At 46.1% G+C, this 23,021-nt stretch overlaps 2 protein-coding genes across 11 annotated transcripts in view; both read left to right on the top strand.

Annotated features, from left to right (window-relative positions):
- The window catches only part of syngap1b (synaptic Ras GTPase activating protein 1b), a 77,980-nt gene extending 72,077 nt beyond the window's left edge, over positions 1-5,903 (top strand). For 6 of the 10 annotated variants that reach the window (XM_086037108.1, XM_086037109.1, XM_086037107.1 and 3 more), the window contains one exon: positions 2,961-5,903. In XM_086037108.1, the coding sequence (XP_085893234.1) occupies positions 2,961-3,081 (121 nt within the window). In that variant the 3' untranslated portion in view covers positions 3,082-5,903. Of the gene's footprint in view, positions 1-71 lie in introns of all 10 variants that reach the window. The other 4 variants (XM_086037099.1, XM_086037103.1, XR_015087732.1 and 1 more) reach the window with 3 other exon arrangements.
- Positions 5,904-8,364: 2,461 nt separating this feature from the next.
- On the top strand, positions 8,365-22,588 carry smg5 (SMG5 nonsense mediated mRNA decay factor). Its single transcript, XM_086037267.1, has 22 exons — positions 8,365-8,848; positions 9,509-9,607; positions 10,029-10,152; positions 10,450-10,606; positions 10,950-11,039; positions 11,680-11,769; positions 12,099-12,177; positions 12,278-12,403; positions 13,227-13,295; positions 14,034-14,302; positions 14,930-15,067; positions 15,557-16,420; positions 16,827-16,996; positions 17,076-17,151; positions 17,777-17,952; positions 18,587-18,745; positions 19,160-19,219; positions 19,293-19,452; positions 19,832-19,922; positions 20,252-20,326; positions 20,444-20,579; positions 20,979-22,588. Exons 1-22 carry the CDS (start codon positions 8,784-8,786, stop codon positions 21,060-21,062), a joined length of 3,357 nt encoding a protein of 1,118 aa, XP_085893393.1. The 5' UTR covers positions 8,365-8,783; the 3' UTR covers positions 21,063-22,588.
- The last annotated feature ends 433 nt before the right edge of the window (positions 22,589-23,021 follow it).

The raw sequence follows: 23,021 nt of genomic DNA, 5'->3' as shown, positions 1-23,021 counted from the left end.
GTCCACCCCCCACGACCCCCACCCGCCCCGCCTCGCCCCCCGCCTTCCCCCTTTTCTGTCTATCTGGCTAGGAGACCCAGCATTCCTCCTTGGGTTCAGCAGACCCCGGTGTGAAAAGCCACGATGATGAAGATGGAGGAGGAGGAGGAAGCGGCCCTCGACCCCTCCCCGTCGCCTCGTCGTCGTCGTCGTCGTCGTCTTCTCGCGACCGCCCTCCCTAGTCCCCAACGAGAGCTCCATGGCGACTGGACCACCTGGCACCGTCCCGGGGTGGGGGGGGGGTGGTTCCCAGGGGGCTAAAACACAACACTGAGAAAGAGATCAAAAAGAGAGAGGTGGTCTGAAAGGGTTTTTCCTGCACACACACACACTCACACACACACACGAATCAAAGGGCTTTCCTCAACTTTGCGCTCTTGCCGGACAAGATAGCGACACACTCGCACATACGCACACTTTTCCCTGCAGGATGAGTCTCACCCCTCGAGTGGTCCTCGGTGCCTTGAGCTTGGCCAGTAAGAGCCCCGCCCCCCTCTCCCCCCTGCCCTGTTTGATTGACCGCTGGCTGACGGGCGTTGCTTTTTCCGAGCATTTTCTCTTCTCAATATCAGAACCCAAACTGGTGCTAAACAACAAATGGTGCAATTGGCGTGCGTTTGGGTGTGCGTTTGTGTGTGTGCGTGACTGGCCCACTGTCCTCACTGTGCTTTTTGTTTCATTCTGATGTCTTTGTGAATCCTGTTATGTCAAATGTGTCTTGTTTGCCTTTAAAAAAAAAAAAATAATCTGATTTATTTGTCCGTTTAGTTTTCACTTTGGGCATTGCTGGCCCAAGCCTTTAGGGGGCGCCAAGCAGAATATGATTTCACATGAGAGTGGCGTCACTTCACCAATGTGGAAAAAAAAATCCATGAGTACAGCCAGACTAAATGAAGCTCCTCAACTCACCTCAACATACAGTAGAGACAGTAGTTCTTTGGGACCAAGATGCCACAAGATGGTGCCAAAGCACTACTTTTATAATAGATAGTGTTACGGTCTGACTAAATGAAGCTCCTCCCCTCCCCGCAACATACAGTAGAGGCAGTAGTTCTTTGGGACCAAGATGCCACAAAACGGTGCCTGAGGCACTACTTTTATCTTAGACGGGGCTTTGGCCTGAGCACCAAAATAGAAAATATTGGATGATAGTTTCCCTCCAAAAAGAAACTGTCAACTACACATGGGAAGACTTTCTAGGACTTTGATGTTTGTGTCAGCTTTTTCACTTCTTTAATGGGTTTAATGTGTTCCAAAAATTCTCACGCTTTTGGGATCACTTTGTTTTTGTTCAAAAATAACATCATTAACTCCGGCTTGAATTGACTTCAATGGCCAACAAAAAATAGAATGTAGAATGTGCTTTTTTTTCTGTCTCGTTCCTAACATGTCACATGTTGGTCTTGTCATTGACTTGTTGCTTGTAGCTTCACACTCTAGGGGCGCTCCGGGTAAATGGGGGTGGGCGTATACACGGCACTACTCTGGGGCTAGGGGGTGCTTTAGCCCTGTCAGAAATCTGTCTAGCGCCTGTCCAGCCCCCCCAGCAATTTATTTATTTACCTATTTATTTTTATATTTTTTTTCAAGTTTAAAAATATGAAAAATTCCACAAGTAGCCATTCTGTTCCAATACAATTGCTATGAGGGAAGGGAAGGGAGGGGCGGAGTGAGTCTTTCAGTTCCATGCGCATTAGGTGAGTTTATTTTCGGATGTGTTTACAAAGTACGTTCAAACGTATTGATAAAATGTCAGCTAAATGCTAAAAACTATGGTAAAAAAAAGTTTTTTTACCATAACGCCATGGTGTCTTGACTTGCACTTGCGCATTATGGGGAAAAAAACACCAAATGGAAATCATGCACTGCAGACAAAAAAAAATACAAACAAAAAACTTAAAAAATACTAATAAACAGTGTTTACTCACTTAATATTCGAACGTATTGGTATAATGTAGGCCAAATGTTAAAAACCTTTTCTTTTACTTGCGCATGGGTAAGTCAATATCCCGTGGCATTATGGGAAAAAGTGCTATATATTTAGCATTTAGCTGGCATTTTATCGATACGTTCAAACGCACTTTGCAAATATGTTCCAACAAGTTGGAAAAAAAAAAAAATGTTGACTCCACATTGGCAGTTCCACACTTGCGGTGTATATCATGCTTTTATTGGGAAAAACGAGAGACCCTCTCAAGTACGTGAAGTCATTAAAATCGAAAACGACATTTCTCAGCCCCTCCTAGATCTCAGTCAAGCCCCCACCTTAGTCCCGGGAGAGAAAAAAATCCTGGCTTGGGCCTGTCTAGCATCTGCCTGGTGTGCGTTGTCAAGGCCAGGGATCACTTAACCGTTCACGTAGTGCTGCCTCCCTTGCGCCTTTTGGACCATCAAGGGCCACTGTAGTTCTTACTGGGCAATGCACAAGTCAGCCAAAATGAGAAAGTATCAATTTGGCAAAATATCCTTCTACAGTACTCTGAAATTAAAACTAAAACCCAACCATATTGTATATATTTTTATTTCGTTTGATTAATTTTCAGCGCCCACTCCCAATATTTTGATCCCCAGGCGACCGCCAACCATGTCCCACCCACATTATTATCATTAAAAAAAAAAAAAAAAACATTAAATAGCTACTACGACTAGGTTTTTTTTTTCTTTTTTTGAAATTCTTAGCCCCTACTCCTACGTTGGTTACAAATCACAGCTGCTAAACTTGCCAATGGTTCTTGGCTCCAAAGTATACCACAACACGGCACAATTGAGTGTAAATAACCTTTGGGACTCAGGTAACCAAGCCTCAGAATGGAGCTCAAACCCACTAGAGTAGTTTTTATATTTTGGGGGTGACGGATGCTTCGTATAATGACCGTATGACCAATCCACCCTCCCACCCCCCTACCCCTGTGTTTCTTCAGCCACTCGCAAAGCTTCATGGAGGACAGTATGGAAGCTAACTGGCTGATGCGCCAACAGCGTCACGCGGCGGGCTGGCACGGCCAAATGTCGCGTGCGCTTTCCCGTGACGCCATTGGTTGACAAAGGGAGAACGCGGGCCACTGGTCCCGGTCTGTGTGCTCTAAGGACGGTCCGGAACCCCAGCGGACCATGTGAGGAACTGTGGCATGGTCCTCGCTTTCTTTCTTTCTTCCTTTTTTTGTTTTTTTTAAATTTGGTGGTAGGACAGGACAATTTGTGCATGACTATGCAGGAAAGGACTGAACGAGAGAGTGGAGGTGCATTGTGGGTATTGTATTTCCAAGGTGCTTGACCTCTCTTAAACCCTCCTGTTATGTTTTGAAAGTTCAACCAATTGCAATTCATGTTGAGACACCACAAACCAAAATGGCGAACTCCGTGTTCATTTTGGGGCATCGCTCCTTGAGACTTTTTGGTGCGTCCTGTCACAATCGACTTGTCCTCCCATTTTCATGTCTGTCAGTGAGACTGGTGTCAAGGGCTCGTCTTTTTCAAACTTTCCAGGACCCTTTTTTTGTGGACTTTGTCCCTAAAATGTCTGCTTTTAAGCCTTCTGGCTGGCATGAGTCTCTGTGACTGTTTTGTGTTATGATGGACATGCCCACCAAATATTGCATTGATATGTGGGACAGCCATCTGGGACTTTTTTTTTTTTTTTTTTGCTGTTCTTTGTTTTTAAACTTTGGAGCTAGATTGGGACTCATTTGGTTCCATTTCCAAGTAGGTGTTTGACCAAAATGGCTGCTTCCAACCAAAATTGCAGACTTCCTGTTTTTGGTTCGTCCCGTTATGATATAAATTCCACCTCATTTCGTGTACGGGGCAAATTGTTTTTTTTCTTCTGATGTTTTTGAAAATAACACGAAATGCTGGTCAAACTTTGACGCCACACTAGACGCCGTTGGTCATGCAAGCTGGCCCTTCTGTGCAAGATACCTGCTTCCGATTGGGGCTCATTTGGGTCAAGTGGCTCGAAGGAATTTGCCAAAATGCAAGCCTTGTAATTCAGCGCAAAAGTGTGCCTGCAAGCCAAATGGCGGCCTTGTGGTCATGGGTCCTCGAGACTTGTTGGTGCGTCCTGTTATGACACACGTGTCCGTCCAATTGCATGCAGATTGCTGAAACCGCTGTAGGCTTTTATTTTTATTTTTTAGTTTAACTTTCCCAGTTGATTGAGTTTTGGTGAGTTGTGACCAGGACCCCCAAATTTGACGCAAGAGTTGAAAGTTGTCTTTTGGTATGAAATGTCTCCTGCTTGCCTCTCAACAAGCAAAATGTGACTTTTGTCCTTTCTGACACTTTTGGGTCAAATTGACCCGCCCAGGACATAACAGGAGGGTTCAATCTTATTTATTTTCAAAGCATTTATTATTATCTTTTTCTCTCTCTCTCTCTCTCTCTCTCTCTCTCTCTCTCTCTCTCTCTCTCTCTCTCTCTCTCACTTGTAGTCTTTTTAAATTATCATCCACAGAGGATTGGTCGCCATTTCCCGACTTTTCCGACACTTTTATCCACTCTTTTCTATTCCTGTCTAGTACTACTACTCCAGCTCTTATTTATTCTTACAGTAATAGAAGGACTCATCATCTCAAATCTTCCAGAGTCTCTTTATTGATTGATCTCTTTTTCTTTTGACCTTTTTCTTACGGAGACAATCTTGCCCGCTCTTCACACATACACACAAATGGGACAAACTCGTGTGTGTGTGTGTGTTTGTGTCCCCTTCATCCCAAAAGACTCCCCCAAAATTTGCACACGACGCCATCGCCATGGAGCTCTCTGTTTACAAACAAGAGGATTGCTATTTTATACTCCACGTCGATGAACTTTGGACGTTTTCCTTGCGGGAATTGGGGCGTTCCTAAAACAGATCAGCCCCCCCCCCCCGCGCCCCCGGACTGCTCAGAACGAGAGATTCCTCCAAATGAGAGATTCCTCAGCGTGAGATATACCTGAGCCGGAATGAATGTGTGTGTATGTGTACATATCTACAGTATACGCTATGTATATTACGTTTGTTTGTAATAAGATGCAGAGTGTACAGTTATTTTTCGCCCCCCCTCCCCCACCCTCCCTCCAGTCTCTCGCAGGTTTTTCTTCTCTTTCTACCGATTGAGGTCGTTCTAACACAAATGTGGAGAGAGAAAAAAAAACATCTGTCAAAATTGCGACCCTTTTTTTCTAGCATTTTTTTGGGGAGGGGGTGGGGGGGGTATTGTAAATACAAGCAGGTGATTTGATTTGATTGGTCCATAATCAGATGTGGCTTCCACTTGATTGGTTGCGGGTTGTCATCCAGAGATCTATATTTATTCCGACAACCCCGATGTACGATATTGACTCATTATTTGGGATCTTTTGGTGAACATTGCTTTCTTTCGTAATACTAACTAAGTGTGCCTCCCTCTTATCTTATACTCACTTATTTACTCATTCCCAGCCCCTCCTCCCTTTTGACAAGCCATATAACCCCCCCCCCCCGAGCCCCCTCCCCAATCCAAACAGCCCTGCCCCCATATGCCTCCACTCTTGTTGTTTTTTGGGGACAGAACGGATATTTTTTGGTGTATATTGTTGGAAGAGTGCCGTGGAAGAGTGCTGTACATGAATGTGGCTGTTCTGATGATTTCCTTATTGCTGTCATAACAATAATAACAATAATATGAATAATATTGATAATAATATTTGGGCTTTGTTGATTGATGGGGTCGGCGCACGTGCAGTTGATGATGACGACGTCGTGATCCTTCGGAATTTACTTTCCTTCTTTTGTTTTTCTTTTCTTATTTTCTTTTGAATACACCGGAAATTTATATTTTTCGGGCGGGTGAATCTGGAGGTAGAAATGAAATAAATTAATTAATAAATTATTAAATTCTTAACCTGGTGTGCTGTTGTGCCCTCTTTAATGTTTATACTTTGCCTTATTCTTGATGAAAACAGGTGTTTTTATGCCATTTGAATAATCTAAGAAGGTTTTACATTTGACAAAAATTGACATTTTTATTCATTTGTTTTTTCTAGTTTTATTTTAATAACGTTTTAATTCAAACCACAGCAAACATATTATCGAAATCCATCTTCGACGGTGAACGTCGCTAAATGTCACGAATGTCGAGGCAACCCCCCGGTTTGCGTCAACAATCGCCAGAAAAGTTGACGAATTCGACATTCGCTACCTTCGCAAGCATTTGCCACGCAGTGAGATATCACCTGACCCCAGTACACAAATTCTACCTTCCCCAAAAAACAATATCGTGCTAGCATTCATTTGACAATACTCTGTGGGCTATAGGTGGTGTACGCGGGGAATCAGTTATTATTCGGCCCAAAACACGTTCTTGTCATCTAACTTCGAAACACTCACTAATTGATCAATAATAAGTCCGTAGTAAAGGTGAAGCAAAATGAATGTTGAATATTTATGCTTAAATGTCACAAGCAACTTTGTTGAAAAAATACATCTTGCAAGAATGGCAAACAGGGTGGGGAAGAAGCTGCATGTGGGAATGCAAAATCTGTCCTGAGGGGATCGGCCGCCCTCCATTTGAATGTTCAAGGTTGTCCGCACAGGTGTTTTCATCACATGTTGACTGATTGGGCGTCTGATGAGCTTCAGGCCAGCAGCAGCAGCAGCCACAAGGACGCCAACAATTTGGGCAATTTCACGTGCCAATCAAACAAGCGCATTAGTGGGGATGGCGGCGTGGCGGGGATTGACTTCTAGTTCCTATCACGAGCACGAGCATCTATATTTGGCTCGTCAAGTTGAGCAATCCAATCTTTTCGAGTCCATGAATGCTGTGTCTGTCCAGATGGTGGCCCAACAGTCCCATCTGGGGAGAAAGAAAGAAAACATCCTGAAAGTCATTTGCAGCAGGTTGGGTGACAAGATGCAGCAAACAGTATTCATATTCTCCTACAATATTCATGTCATCGTCACATGTGAAACGGCCCGGGGACTCCTTCATGTGGACACTCGAGCTATTCAAACAACATTCATTTGGATTTTTGCTCATTTTAAATTTTTGGGAAGGATAAAAAAAAAAAGAAAGCAAAATATTTAAAAAGCAAAGTAAAAATAATTTGAGGATGTAACAAAAATCCAGTAATTTTGTGGGAAAAAGTCATTTAATTAAAATTCTACTTAAAATGCAGAGTTTCCTACTACATCACTCTTTTCAAATGGTAAATTGAAGATTAACTCCAACCTGGCAACCCGCCATTATAATTGCACACTTGAATTTCTGAATGCTGAAAAATAGCAAAGTGGCTCAAAACAGTTAAAGACAAACTTCGGTGTTGGTGTAAGATGATAGAATGCATTGATTTTCCTAGAAAATACAATAGAATTAACTGGTACACTGCAGATTTATTCTTAACTGGCAAACAGCCGCTGTAAAGGTTGGAAAAAAAGTAAATAAAATAAAATAAAACCCTGGAAATTATCACATCGAAACCAGTGGCGGCTCTCCAGCAGAGGGCGGGCGGACCCAGGCGGGCCGTCCCACCCAGATGAGTCACTTTGAAAGGGAAAAATGGATGGATGACAAAGTATAGAGTTATTGATGGGTTGATTTATCTCTGGTGTTTCAAACGATGATGCAACTTCTGGTTTGGGTTTTAAAACAATAAAATGTCTCTCGTCGAAATATAATGATATAATTTAGTTAAAACTTAACTCAATTTGAACAACCACAGTTGTAAGGCAGTGCTGCACATGATTGATAAAAGACAAAACAAACAAAAAAAAAAAAGACAAAGCACACAGGAGGAGAACAGTTTTATTCGCTCTCGTAGCACTTTGTGCAAAAAGACTACACTACTAATCAAAATATAATAGAATGTCTGTTATGTGTTAAGTATTTATGGATGGATATTTTGTAGCGCCCCCTGGCGAAACTCCAGCAGCTGCCACACCTTAAAGTTTCTTTTAAAAATGTCAGTACGTTAAAACTTCCATCCAACCATGATATTTATTTTCTGGTGTAACAGAAATCATGTATTCGCTCTTTTAAGAAATTCATTCAATAAATGTATTGAATGCTACTTTGTACAAGTAGTTTCCTTCCACTTGCCTGTTATGGCAGGCGGATTTCTTCGTACTTGGCAACCCGGAGATGTGATCTCAGGAGTTTGCGTTCCACTTGGTGACGTTAAATAGCAACATTTTTACAAAAAAACCCATCACCTAACAGCGTCAACACACCTAGCCATGAAATAAACGCATTGTACTCGAAATGGAAAATTCTACGTGGCGTTTCCTCCCCGGTCCCTGTTTTTATTGCGGATTGAAAGCGATTACTATATGGCAACCCGCCGTTGTAGCCTCGCGCGTTCACCCAAATCTCGCGATAAGCACACGCCGACGGCGAAACCTTCCTGTAGGGGAAGAATGGCCGCGTTCGTCGCACTGGCCGCGACGGAGCTCGGCACAAGAGGCACGCCAGACCGTTTTCGCTGACCGGGACAAGCTTAAGTAACGGGGCACCTCTCGCCCGCAGCCCACAACGGATGGGTGGAGGAGGGGCCGACAGGAAGGCAACGAGATTCGGCGGGGCCAGGAAGGTGAGACGAGCTAACGAGACATCTCGGAGGCTAACCGCGCTAGCCGGCTAACAACACGGTTGCCACTACCGGCGGGAGACGAGCGACGGGCAAGCCCAACCAGCCCGACGAGCCAAACCAGCCCGGGGTAGCCGACACAAAGACGTGACGAGTGGGCCCTTTTTCACCCAAGAGTCGCTGACTCCAAAGTGGTCATGAGCGGACCTGGACAGGACAGCGAACCGGAGGCGAAAGTCCTTCTCATCAAGCGCTTGTACAGGTAACGACGAGGCCGTGCCTTGGACGTGATTGCGCTCGGATGCCACATCGCTTTGAAGCCAATTCAAGAGGACATTTCGCTGTCTTTATTACGATTCACGCGCCTCGTTCAATGGTCGTCAAGCAGCCAAGCACTTTCTTGTCATCTCCATAGTTGAGCTAGGGATGCAAGATCAATCTCAAAGATGAGTTGGTTTGCATCCTTGGTAGTCATACAGATCAGTCACATTATGAGAGGGAAAGAAGAATCGTTTTCCTGACACAATTGTTCAAAACCTCCCCAAAAGTTACGGCTCTGTAAAACCGGTGAAATTGCACCAATTTCTGCCCAACGTCTTTATGCTAAGGACTGTCATTGAGAAAATTATTGCACCAACCACATTTCTCACGTTTCGTGTTAGTTTTAAATGCCTGGCACATCTAAAGGTACGTCTGCTTAGACAAGTATACAAAAGCAGCTCATAAGAGTCTTAAGATAGGATGATGATGATAATAATACGCTTTACATATTAGGAGCACATCAGCTCATTAACTTACTCAGAGACAAGACCACAATGATATCGAGGCACTTTTAGTGTGGTCAATACGGTGACGGCCCTTGTGTGAAACGAGATGATTTTTTTTTCCTTTTCCCCCCTCCTGCAAAAATTCTTCTCCGCAGGGCGGTGGTGGAGTCGGTGCACAAGCTGGACGTCATCATCGGCAGCAAGGCGTCGTACAGGGAGGTCTTCAAGCCCGAGAACATCAGCCTGCGCAACAAGTACGTTTGCAACACCGGTCCGACCCAAACCAGATGTGAAATTCCCAACTGTTTTGAATAAAAAGCAAACCGACATTATTTGTCAAACTACACAAACGATGAAAAAAACGGCAGATATTGTCCTGCTACTTGTGCTGTTATTGAAGACTTGTGGACTTCGTCCAGAGATGTTCACTCGTCTGTGTCCAGACTGCAGATGAATAGCGCATGCACAAAGCTACCTTTGGCTAAGGCTACTCCATGTTGCCAATTTTGCAACTTCAAGTGACTATCCCCCCCCCCCCAAAAAAAATCTACAAGCAACGATGATGTTTGTCCTTGCATTTTTGTGTCAAGTATTTGAAAAATGGTGGGCTTAACCAGTCGCAGCTCATTCCTACCCTGACGGAGTTGTTCTACTTCCTGGTGGTGGTGTGCTCAGATTGAGGGAGCTGTGCGTCAAGCTGATGTTTCTGCACCCCGTGGACTATGGCCGCAAGGCGGAGGAGTTGCTGTGGAGGAAGGTTTACTACGAAGTCATCCAGGTCATCAAGACCAACAAGAAGGTAACGTGGTTCTCGTGTGCAATGGCCACAGGTGCCGTTACGTTTTAGTCGTAATAAATTATGATTTTGAAACCCTCACCCTGCCGTAAAAAAAAAAAAAAAGATTTGCGTACATTTAACGAATGTGACTGTGTATACGCAGTTAAGTGTATTTGTTCGGTCGAGCCTGACTCAAAAATGCGCCGCATAATGTCGAGCGCGAACGATGAAGCGCGTCGTAGCCCGGCAACACTGGATGCCCTACGACCTTTTGCGCCTTCCTCTATGCGTTTGTGACGGGACCCTGTGTCTTCTCAGCACATCCACAGCCGCAGCGTCCTGGAGTGCGCCTACCGCACGCACCTGATCGCCGGCGTGGGCTTCTACCAGCACCTGCTGCTCTATGTCCAGTCGCACTACCAGCTGGAGCTGCAGGACTGCATCGACTGGACGCACGTCACCGACCCGCTCATCGGTCAGCAGTCGCGCAAACGGACAGGGGGCGGGCGGGCGCGGTCAGGGGACAAAATGCAAAGTACTTTTCTTTTGAGTAAACCGCAACACATCTCAATGACGTTTGTTCGAGAGCGGCAAGTTGTGCAGAAACATGAAAGGCTTGGCATGTGCTTTCCAAAGTTGACCCAAGGTCAAATGAACTTGACCTGTAGAGGTTAAAGGGCAGTTTCACCCCACAGTTCAATGTCACAAACTTTTTGTGAGTAGTGTCCAAATGCGGTTGAATCCTTCTAATCGCACCACTATGCATATCTTTCTTTTACCGACTGCCCGCTAAGTCGGTGTTTCCATGTCGCCCGCAGGCCGGAAGAAGGCGCTGTCGGCCTCCCCCAAGGAAATGGAGTGGGCGCAGATGGCCTGTCACCGCTGCCTGGTCTACCTGGGCGATCTCGGTAGCTACCCCGGCAAATCGCCAGTCCTTGCCCTTGCCCTCGTTTGGCCCGTGGCTGAGCTGGAGCCAGTTGCAACTGGCCAGCCAATCGCAGCCAAGCGTGCAGACAAACAAGCTTTTGCACTCACATTCACACCTCAGGCCAATTTTGAGTCTTCGGTCTGACTGATTTGAGATCAAAGCCTTTCAGTCAATGTTGAGTGGAATCAAAATCAAAGTGAATCACAATAATTGTAGTTGAATCAGATCATGAAGTTCTTAATATCCAGCCCTACCCACAAGTGTTTTTGCATTTTCTCAAATAGCCCACACCCCCTCCCGCCTTGAGGAAGTTAGAAAATGGGTAGTAGTTGGAACTCTTTTGCTAACCAAGACAGCAGCACATAAGCAGTCTCTTGGATAAATGAGTAATAACGATCTTATTGAGCTTCCGTAATGTCAGGAACTCACTTTTGGCATTTGCTCCACAATGTTGCCATTTTGTGTCACGCAGAACGACCGATTTTTGTCGGCTCTTGTCATTTCGCCATAGCAATTTTTTTTTTTTTTTTTTGATATCACTTTCATTTGCCATTAAAAGTATTTTCTAATAAAGCATCCTAATGTATCAAATAAGTCGTGATGTCACTGTTCCTCCCCAGCGCGCTACCAGAACGAGCTGGCCGGCGTGGAGGCGGAGCATCTGGCCGAGAGGTTCTACCACCAGGCGTTGTCCGTCATGCCGCACGTTGGTGAGTGCGCTGTCTTAAGGCATGGACCTATTTGACAAGATTTGAGTTATGGTAATGCCTGAGGTGTTTGTAGATTAATTATAATGACTGAGCAACCAGAAAAATACAGGATGAAAAATTACCCGTTGTTGAAACTATCAACATAAACTATTTTATTCTTGTTCTCAGAAATTAGGAAAATTAGATAGGAGCAGCTGAAAATGACGCGATCGGCCCACCTGGCTTTGCTGACATTTATCGTAACGGAGGGAAAGTGTTCAAATGTGGCCCGATGGTGGGGTGCGTGTGCGTTTGGCCGGTTGAAGGATTAACCGCCTTTGCTCCTCCAGGGATGCCTTTCAACCAGCTGGGGACGCTGGCCGGAAGCAAGTTCTACAATGTGGAGGCAACCTACTACTACTTACGCTGGTGAGTGGCGCTCCCCACGCGGGGCCCTTGCGTCTTGTCTTGCGTCTTGACTGAGACCTCTATGTTGTGTTTTTTTTTTTTTTTTTACCCGCCTCCAAAGTATCCAATCCGATAGCCCCTTCGAGGGCGCTTATGGCAACCTGAAGCGCCTCTTTGACAAAGCGGCCAAGATGTACCAGCAGGTGAAGAAGCAGGAGATGAAGAAGCTGTCGCCGTCTCGACAGAGGTGAGGACGCTCGCCGTGTGGCAGCGTTGCTATCTTGATCGTCATTTTCTCTTGAAATGAGATTGTGTGCATTCAAGAGGCGTGTTCCTTAGTGAGGGACAGCAGGTGCTGGAGTCGGGTTGGCCTCTTAACTCATTCACTGCCATTGACGAATTTACTTGTCTTTTCACAGTCCAGCCATTCAATCCCGGGAATTTATTTATATTTTTTTCAGGGTAATAGAGGGTCTGAAAATTTCTGGCAGTCAATTCAGTTGCGATTGTTCTTTTTTTTCTGTTTAACTGTCCCATTCAATAAACAATTTCCATTGGGGTTTTTTTCCAGTAGTTTTCTATGACAAAAAATCTGTCTTTTGGGGGGACTAGAATAGATCCCAAATAATTCATTTTCCCATTGAAATACGAGTACAAATAAAGTCAGTGGAAAACCCATCGTACTTGTATGCAAGCAATTCAAAATTGTCCGTAGTTTTGGCCCTTTGAAGAACAGACGCACTTGATCATTTATTGGGCCGCAATTTCTTTGTCAAGCATTAACGAACAAGTTAATGACCAAATGTTTTTTACTGTCGAGTGGTACCCGAGGGACTTCCAAGCTTGTAATGACTTCAAGATTGAATGTGACCTCCCATTACACTCGAGAAACAGCAGGAAGCCGCTTGTCTTCAAAGTAAATGGAACGGAACCCTACTTAAAGTTTCCGTGAACATCTGGAACTGGCCTCTTTCCTTGTTTTCAATCTACACAATCAGCTGAACTAAAATATGATGAATATGACATGATGTTTTTTCCCCCCCTTATACTCATAAGTGCATTTCCTGCAGATCCCGAGACATCAAGCGTCTCCTGGTGAGCTTCATGTACCTGCAGAGTCTGCTGCAGCCCAAGAACAGGTGAGACTTGCCACATGGACTGCAGGTACCACCCCCCCAGTCCTTTTGTTTTTGGGCTTGATTGATTTATATTCGACAACTGAAGTCCAACCACTTACTGCCGCCATATTTATTCTCTAAGTACCGTATTTTCAAGGGGTCCGTGTGGAAGAGGGTCTTAGCCCAGCTTGTCTGTGAAATTCTGGTTTGTCCACCACTGTAATGACGATCAGATCCCCGTAGATGGCGGAATTGCATCGCTTTGGAGATGAGATCAACACCGCTTTTGAGTAGAAGATAAAGATTAGTCGGTGGGTCTTGGCTCGTCACGAGTACAAAGGAGAGAAATGACAACGCGTTGGACAAGTTCAGGCACCTTACACTCATGACACAGTAGTCTACGTTTGCTATGGACAAAATATGTGTCGCAGTAGGTAGTCAAAAGTGTGTTTGGTGATTGTATATCTGCAAACAAATTAATTTCTATGTCTTGTTTGTGTTGTTTTATAATTTTAGGTGTCACAATAACAACAAATATTAGTGTCAGTCACTTTTCTGCCGGACATGATGTTTAACATGGTACTACAATCAAGGCGCACATCTTGCCGTGTATTGTCAACACCCATGAAACATGGTTACAAAATTGGCGCTAGAGCAAACAAACAACTGTAATCGATTCTTAAGCGCTTTTAGTTTTCTGACATCATCCAGAATCCGTTTAGTAAATGTTGTAAACGTTTTCGCCATGTGTCCCTCCAGCATGATGGAGTCTGAGTTGACGTCACTGTGCCAGTCGGTGCTGGAGGATTTCAACCTGGTGCTCTTCTACCTGCCGTCGGCGCCGTCGCACGGACACAATGCCGCCGCCGCCGCCAGCGGCGCACGCCACTCGCTCAGCGAGGAGGACGAGGAGCAGCAGCAGCAGCAGCAGCACGCCGTCGACGGCTCCTGTGCCGTGCTGCCCGACGCTCTGGTCTTCAAGATGGTGGTGACGTGCCTGATGGTGGTGCACAGCCTCAAGAGAGGAGGTGAGACCAATGAAACCAGAGAGAGAGGTTATTATTGACTGTATAGGCGCCACAGCTAATCAATTATCACATTAATTAACACATGGGTTAATCAGTTCGAGACCTTGCTTAACTTGAAATTGTCCAAATCCGCACAATAGCAACCTCTCAACTGTGAATAAATATTGTCCGCTTTGTGTTCATTAAATGGCTGAAAAGTGCATCGGCAACTTTGGCTCTCCTTTCCCACAAGTGAAAACCACACAGTAATTATACTGCTCAGCCATTTAAAAAAAAATAAAAAAATTTTTTTGCATGAAAAATGCAAAACAGCAGGTGCCTGACAGATGAAGTGTAATGTAACAGTCAGCACTAATTCCTTCATGCATTTGCTACTTACTCATTAGTCAGGGCTTTGGCGCCATCTTGTGGCAATTGAAGGCATCGCAAAAAGCACAAAAAGAGAGCCGTGACTGAGTTTAATTAAAAAAAAAAAAAAAATATATATATATATATATATATATATATATATATATATATAAAATCACTGACTTTATGTTCCACAAAAGAAGCGAAATGCATCTGTGAATTTGTGAATAGCGAATAGGTGCATGATTACTGTCAATGCATATTTTGGTTGTGTTGCAGGCTCAAAGCAGTACAGCGCGTCCATCGCTTTTACGCTGGCGCTCTTCTCCCATCTGGTGAACCACGTGAACATTCGGCTGCAGGCGGAACTGGAGGAGGCGGAGAGCCAGGTGCCGCCGCTCAACACCGACGCCACAGGTGAGGTCCATTCACTTCCACCGAACGACTGTGACTGGGTTCAACTCCTCTCGTTTAGTGGCGCATACCTGACTTAATGATACCGACAAACCTGATCTTGCCTTCCAGCTGTGTCCGTCCGCAAATAAATACATAAATCATTGGCCCAGTCCCGTAGGTGGCAGTGAAGCAAACCGTTAGCCTTTCCCCAAACTTTTAGGTACCTTTACTTTCATGATGAGATAATCAACATGAACTTAGGGTGGCCGGATAGTGTGAAGTTTGCTGCCATCGTGCGGTAGCGGTGTGACTGAAGCTTCGTCATAAGTCACAAGTTTCAACCAAGAGTTGGGGCGCTTGTAAATTAGGGTACCAGTGTACAATCTGCCCTCTTGTGCTTTTCACGCATACTGGAGGAAGTAACGGCTAAAAATGCGGACTGAAATGACGGTCCTGTGAGTCTTTTCTCGTCACTAAAGTCATCCGGCGTTTGTCTTTGGTCTCGTGTAGATGACCCGGATTTGAAGGAAGGCGACGGGCTGGGCGAGCGTCCTCTGCAGAATGGCTCCCTGGAGCAAGAAGAGGAGGAGGAGGAGGAGGAGAGGGGGGAGGCCACTGTGAAGATGAGCGGTGCGAAAGAAGAGCACAAGTCAGAGCAGGACAAACAGAAGCAGCAGAAGAAGAAGTACGCCCGCCTGTCACGCATGCGCCGACGGCGCAAGGACCGCGGCGGCGAGGACGAGAGTGACCTGAGCGAGGGCTTCGAGAGCGAGGACGACGAAGACGAGGACGACGACGAGGCCCCCGCGGCGAGGGAGCGCCCCGCCTCCGCCGGTTGCCCCTCGCCCGCCGCGCCGCCCGATCCCGCCGCCCACCAGAAGGAGACAAAGGAGGGCTGCTGGGGGAGTGGCTCCGAGGAGGAGGAAGAGGGCGGCACGGCTTTCGACGTGGAGACGGACTCGGACATGAACAGCCAGGAGTCCCGCTCGGACCTGGAGGACATGGGCGAGGCGGAAAACTACGAGGCGCAGACTCGGGAGCGGCGGGACGTCGGCGAGGAGGACGCCAAGGGCGACGGCGGCGGCAGCCAAACGCTCCCCGTCACCAATGGGCCCCTGGGGGCCAGCGACGCCAGCATCAGCAGCAACCTCCAGGCCATGTCCTCGCAGCTCTTCCAGGCTAAGCGCTGCTTCCGCTTGGCGCCCACCTTCAGCAACATGCTGCTCAGGCCTCAAGCAGCCTCCTCCTCCTCCTCATCCTCCGCCGCCGGGCTCCCTTCCGCCGACAACTCGGCCACACGGGACACCCCCACCGCTGCCAGTCAATCACCCTCCGATGTGACCCCCAGTGCCCCCAATGGCATCAACGAAAACGGTAATGTCCCCTTTTTTTCATAACTTCAGTCAGAGATTGTTCAAGTTGACGATGCACCCCCTAGTGGATGAGCATTTCATTCATTTATTAGTTTCTGTGGCCAAAATTCACGCGAGTTGCGTGTAGCAGCGCTCCAGGTCCAGTCAGTGAATTGGGACGAGGCAGCTTCTCAAAATAGCCACACGCATACTTTCCTAAACAGCAAATGTGTGCTAAAATGGCTTGATTGATTAATACAACCATATTTTGGGTAAAAAGCAACAACGTGTTACTTTTCATTGACGCTGTCTTGATCGGGCCAGCGTCTGTAAGGCGACCCGACACGGTGCAATAATGGGCCACGGTAAACGTTGCCGATGCTTTGTTCGTCTCCCGATGGAAATCAAAGCGAATTTTTCTGGCGCAGACTTGGAATCTGACTCGGAAGGGAGCCAGCACAGCGCCCCGTCGGTGCACAGCGAGAAGACGCTCCTGGAGAAACTGGAGATCCTGACCAATCAGGGCCTGATCCAGGTGGTCAAGGTGTTCATCGATTGGCTTAGGACCAACACGGACATCATCCTCATGTGCGCGCAGGTGAGCGCGGTTCCCCTTTTTTTCCCCCGGCCGACGCTTTGGCGAATCCGCGCCGACTCCCGCTGTCCTCTCGGTGCAGAGTTCCCAGAGCCTCTGGAACCGCCTGTCTGTGCTGCTCAACCTGCTGCCAGATGGAAACAAGATGCTTGAAGCTGGTGAGTCGGCGCCCGCAGGAACTTGACAGATACCGAACTGGCGCCTGGCCCATATTGGTCCATTACAAAGTCATGATAATCCGACAGCATTTTGCTGACTGTACACTGTAGTCTTTCTTTTTCATGAAAACGGTCAATGCTTTTAAGTGTCGGGAGTTGCGCAGAACCATGTCCTTGCGATCTTTGTCCGCTAGATGGAGCTCGTCAGGCCCCTGCACGAACACGCCAACGTTTTACAGCAAGTGCAATGGCGGATTATCAAGTTAGGTCGGTGCTGCACACGATCCTGAGCGTCATATCGCTTTTACGGCCAAATCTTCTGCCTCGCGCCGTCGGCAGCAAGTGAGAGCGGAGAACAGTATAAGACACGTGTGTGTTCTCTTGAAGCAGTGTAAAACGCGTTCTTAAATCAAACGCGCGTAACAGGAGGAAGTTGTGGATACGTTTCAGCCTTTGCGTGACTGGACACGCATTTCTTGACTTGACACGAATAAGAACAAGATGAGCCCCTGTTTCAGTTCAAGTGTACGTCACGTGTTTGAAATGCAGATTAGTGTGTCCCTCTATCTACTGGGGGTTTTTTCCGGCCCAAATTGAGGCGGCGTGTGATGGCTGTGCTTGGCAGAGGCCGACTTGAGCCCGGACGTGACGGAGCTGCTGGGCGAGTGCGAGCGTCCCGCCCTGCTCCAGACGCTGCTGCTGCCCGAGGACGTGGCGCTGAGGCACCTGCCCGCCCTTGCCGTCGCCCACCGCCGCTTGGACTTTGCCCGCCGCAGCGCCTCCCTCAGCCCCCTGCAGGAGGTACAGGCATTCCCTACGTCCCGCTTCTGTCACCATAGAAAATACAAATATGTACAGTGGTACCTTGAGATACGACTTGAATTTGTTCCGCGCTCGTCTTTGTTCGTACAAACAAAGCAAGAGTTAGTAGAAAAGTATTAAAAAGGAATGCGTTTGGTTGATCTCGCCAAAGGATATAACCGTAATGTATCGACAGTCGCCACGTTATTAAATCAGTTCGTTAACAAAACGCCAGGCAAAAAACACCTCTGAGAGAGAACATGAACCAAAGAGGGCAAAAAGCGTTGAGGACAGCAATTAAAAGGTAAACGGCCGTCATTTTTATTCCTTACTCTGTCCTTTGTGTTTTTACATTATACACAACTCTCATTTATTGTGCAATCGTAACATGTATTAGTTACACGTTTTGAGGCATTTTTATGCTTTATAAAACATTTTTGTCTGAATATTGGAGGGCTTGGAACGGATTTACATGGAAAACTACTACTAAATTTTCTACTTCAGAAATTTCTTCCAGAACCAATTAATTTCGTAAGTAGAGGTACCGCTGTAGCTCCCACACAAGCGAGCGTGTGTCATGAAAGTCTGTTCTTTATTTTTGTTCTTTATTTTTTTCTCCACCTTCCTCCTCCAGTGCGTGGTGCGCGTGTGTTGCATCCGCAGTTTTGGCCACTTCCTCACCAGTCTCCAGGGCAACGTGCTGCACTTCAACCCGGAGGCGGGCATCTTCACCAGCGTCAGCCAGTCGCAAGCCGACGACCTGCTGCAGCAGGCCAAGGCCCAGTTTCGAATGGTGAGGGACCGCCGTGGATGCAAACAGCAAGTCTTGTGCAAAATTGGACCCCTTTTCTTCCTTTTTTAAAAATGTCACCCTATGGGCTCGGACATTTGTGTCCACCTCACTTTCCTTTTTTTTTTTTGAACTGCTTTAGTTCTGTTAATGCACATGTAATGAAAGTCCCAAAGAAAGTGTTAGTTGTTGGGTTTTGTCATTTCAAACACTTGCCCTCAGTAATACTTTGTTTACACCAAATTATACCTTTTGGCTCTATGCTGGCCACTTTTGGTCAATCCAAACGTCATATTTTTAGTTCCTTTAGTTTAGTTCCAAAATCCACTCTGGGCCAGATATTGAAATTATTCCCAAGTAATCAAAAACTAGTGGCAACTTCCCAACATTAAGAGGAATATTTGCTTGTTGTTTCAGGCTGAAGAGGAGGCCCGCCGAAATCGTCTGATGCGGGACATGGCTCAGCTTCGACTCCAGGTTTGACCGCCATGCTGGGTTTTTTTTTGTTTTGTTTTTTGTACTGTGGCACAACGATGGCCGTGTGTGGCAGTTGGAGGTGTCGCAGCTGGAAGGCAGCCTTCAGCAGCCCAAGGCGCAGTCGTCCATGTCGCCCTACCTGGTGCCTGACGCCGCCGCCCTCTGCCAGCACCTGGGCCTCATCCGACATTTGGCCGCCAGCGGCTGCTTCATCGTCATCATACCCAGAACAGGTCGGCAAGCGTTACAGGAGGTTAAACCTGTGTTAAAACATGAAATTCATCACATTAAAATGTGAACTTTATCATGATATTGATTTTTTTTTTTTGGGGGTGTGAGCAAAATACCCTTCTGTCCAAAACCCACAAAGAAGTGATGGCATAAAAATGGCAATACGGTGGTTGAGCACAGTACACTGCCCGCTATACGTCATAGGTAGATGAACAAGGAGATCTCATTTGTAGTCAAGTCATCGTTTTGGGACCACCAAAGTGGAATTGGATCCTTTTCAGCAGCACACCCGACGATCTCTCACGGCAAAGTGCTTGGGAATTTTATGCATTAAGTAATATTTAGCTAACGTGAAGGTGACGTGCTCTTTGTGTCTCACAGTAATCGACGGACTGGACCGCCTGAAGAAGGAAAATGCCGGTGCGCGAGACGGCATCCGCTTCCTTGAGTCAGAGTTTCGGAAAGGCAACAGGTGGGCGTGTGTTCACTATTTACAGCGACAGGTAATATTGGCTACTGGTAAATGCTTTAGCTTTTCGGGGGCCCTCAACAAGCATGGAAAGTGTTTGCTTTTAGGGCTCACAAACACCAACCGCCAACATCCAAAACTTGCTCAGTAGCGCCACCGGGGAAATGAGAAAAGATTACTTTCAGTGCGCTGCTTGCACGAAAAAGTCTCAAGATCTCATGGCTGACAGTCAACAGGAAATCAAGTATTTTGGTTGGAAGCAGCCATTTTAGGTGAAAAACTCCAAACGGTGCAACGTGACTTGTTGTCCTCATGACTCGTTCATGTCGCAGGTATATCCGATGCCAGAGGGAGTCGGGGCGAAGTTTTGAAAGAGATAAGCTCAAACGGCAGGACCTGGATGCCTGGTAGGTCGCATGATTCGTTTGGTTTTGGGCCATATTCCCTGCCACCGTTTGGCAGCGGATGACGTCGCGTTGGTAACTGCCCACTCAGCGAGCGCACCCTTTCTGCGTGTCTGGCAGGCATCTGTACAAGATGGTGGACAGCTGCCGCCAGCTCACCGTCTCCCAGAGCATCGACGACGACACGGCCGGCATGGTCACCCTGCTCACCGGGCATCCGGTGGACCAACTGTGCGGCCGCTCGGCAGCCATGAAGGTCGGGTGTTTTTCTTCCATAACATACACATTTGAAAATATGTAGACAATTTCACATTCCCAAAAGTTTTTAAAAAGACAATATAATTTTCTTGGATACAACTTTTTTCTCAAAATGTTTTTCTTGTTTGGGGTGAAATAGACTATTTTTTGTTAGGAAAAAAATAAGTTGAAAGTTTTTCTTGAAAATATAACTTTTTTTTTTTCTCTCTCAAATGTTGAAAATAAATAAGTGAAACCCCCAAACGCCCCCCACCCAAAATATATTTTTCTCAAATATACAGCTTTTTTAAAAAAATGAAAACCCAATACTTTTTTCCCAAATATTTGACTTCCTTTTTTCCCCAAACGTCATATTCCACGGTGTGCATGTAATTGAAGTTTATTTTATTCTTTCCAGTCTGCCGTGCAGGCGGCGAGCTCAGCGGGCATGGAGCTGAAGAACATCGCCGACTTCTACCGGCAGTGGAAGGAGATGGGCTGAGAGCGCAACACGCAAAACGCCGCCAACGTCGGATCGATCACAATACTCGCTCCCTCTCTCTCTCTCTCTCTCTCTCTCTCTCTCTCTCTCTCTCTCTCTCTCTCTCTCTCTCTCTCTCTCTCTCGTTCTCCCTCTCTCTCTCTCTTACTCTCTCTCTATCTCTCTGCCACTCTTTTTGCTCTGTGTGTATCTGCGTCTCCAAAACCAAATCTCAACATGAAGCCGGACGGATGGAAAGAGTTGAAGCTCATGAAGGGAGTTGAAACCTGCTAAGGGGAAGACAGGCTAACTCCTTCCAAAGGGGGCGATGCCTCCGCCCCTCGCGGGGCTTCGGCAGATGGCGGGAGTGCCGAGATGCCAAACGTGACTAGCTGGCGCTCTGCCTCCGTGTCAACTGGGGGCGCACTCTATATGTTAAGAGAGAGACAGGATGCACACACACACAGACTTGAATTGAAGTCATTTGGGTGTCGGTGGTTTTGCTCACGTTGTTTTTGGCAGAACGAGTGACGACCGTCATTCGAGTCCAGAGAGAGAGAAAAGCACAAGCAAGGCAGCCGCAAAAAGCAGCCAGCCGTGGCCCGAGGGAGTGTCAAAAAAAGTTAAAAAGCGCTTGGAAGGGTTGTTTCAGAGGTACACTTCTCTCCTCTTGACCTTTTTTTTTTTTTTTTTTTTTGATGTTACTTTTTGTGGCAAGCGACTTCTGATACTCACAACATGTCTGTTGGTTTATTTGGCTTTGGGCGGAAATTTCTGGATGAAGCTAAAATCACGCTAACCTCTCAAGGTCAACTTCGTGACCTTGTCTTTTTGGTTTTGCTCAACAACAGTTTTGTTCAACAACAGGAGCTGAATGAGAGAATTCATTTTGGAAGGACTAATAAATGTCATGATTGAAGTCAAATTGATAGAAATTGACATGGTGAGACGGATGACGCCAAACTTACGAACACAACGAGGCTTCAAACAGGAAGGGGAGGCAAAGTATTGAGTTGTTTTTTTTTCTCAAACTTAATTTTTATTCTGAACAAATTATTCACTTCTCAAAATAATCGGACTTGATTCCCATAGGATTGTCTTTATCTAAAAAAAAAAAAAAAGACACGATAAAATAAAAAGTGCATTTGAAAAAAGGTCAAATCAAATTGACCTGTAAAGGCTGCGCTGCGCGTTTTAGGTTCATCCTCAAATTACACCCGCCTAACCAGTATCAGTTTTTTCTTGTTTTTTTAGTGTTCTGTGCTCTTGAGAAAAAGGAAACAACAGCCCTGTGATCAAGCTCATTTGGGTTTTATTTTTGTACCCAAACAATAATGGTGTTAATTATGCTGAATGTCTAAGGGAAAGCTAGTTTATTTATCAAGGTGTCACTTATTAAAAAAAAAAACAACAACAGTAATGTGGGTTGCGTAAGCTCCGAGAGAAATTGGGAATGTCTCCCGTCTACATGACAGACTGTCTCCATTTTCGTGAGTGTCCTATCATACACAAATGCATTCAACAATTAAAAACAAAGATCATTTAAATCTTTGGATTGGACCTTTTTATTTTCTTCACTTAGAAGTTACACAAATGACCATGCGTTAACTTGTTTTCAATCCGACCACAAGAGGGCGTGATGTACCGTAATAGGACGTGGAGATAATCATGTTGTCAACAAAGTTGGAAGTTGACAATGTTTTTTTTGTTCACTATTTCACATAATTGTGACATTTTGCCCCAGGGTCACATCTGCTAGTTCACAGTCTGGATAGTGATAGTTTATTAATGAATCAGCTCCAGTTTGGAGTGCAGCGTATGTAAAGTGGTGCCTTGAAATACGAGTGACTATTTAGGAGTTCCTCGATATGCGGGCCGTCATGTGCGTGTAACAAAGTGTTGACTTTTTCGCAGGAGGCCCCTTCTTCAGCCTCTCGGAGGGGGGGTGGGGGGGGGGTTATTTCTCTCGTCCATCTTTTG

The sequence above is a fragment of the Filicampus tigris genome, chromosome 8, assembly GCF_054856515.1.
Source record: "Filicampus tigris isolate MCC_2025a chromosome 8, RoL_Ftig_1.0, whole genome shotgun sequence".
Classification (NCBI taxonomy): Eukaryota; Metazoa; Chordata; class Actinopteri; order Syngnathiformes; family Syngnathidae; genus Filicampus; species Filicampus tigris.
This window is presented reverse-complemented; position numbering and strand designations above follow the sequence as displayed.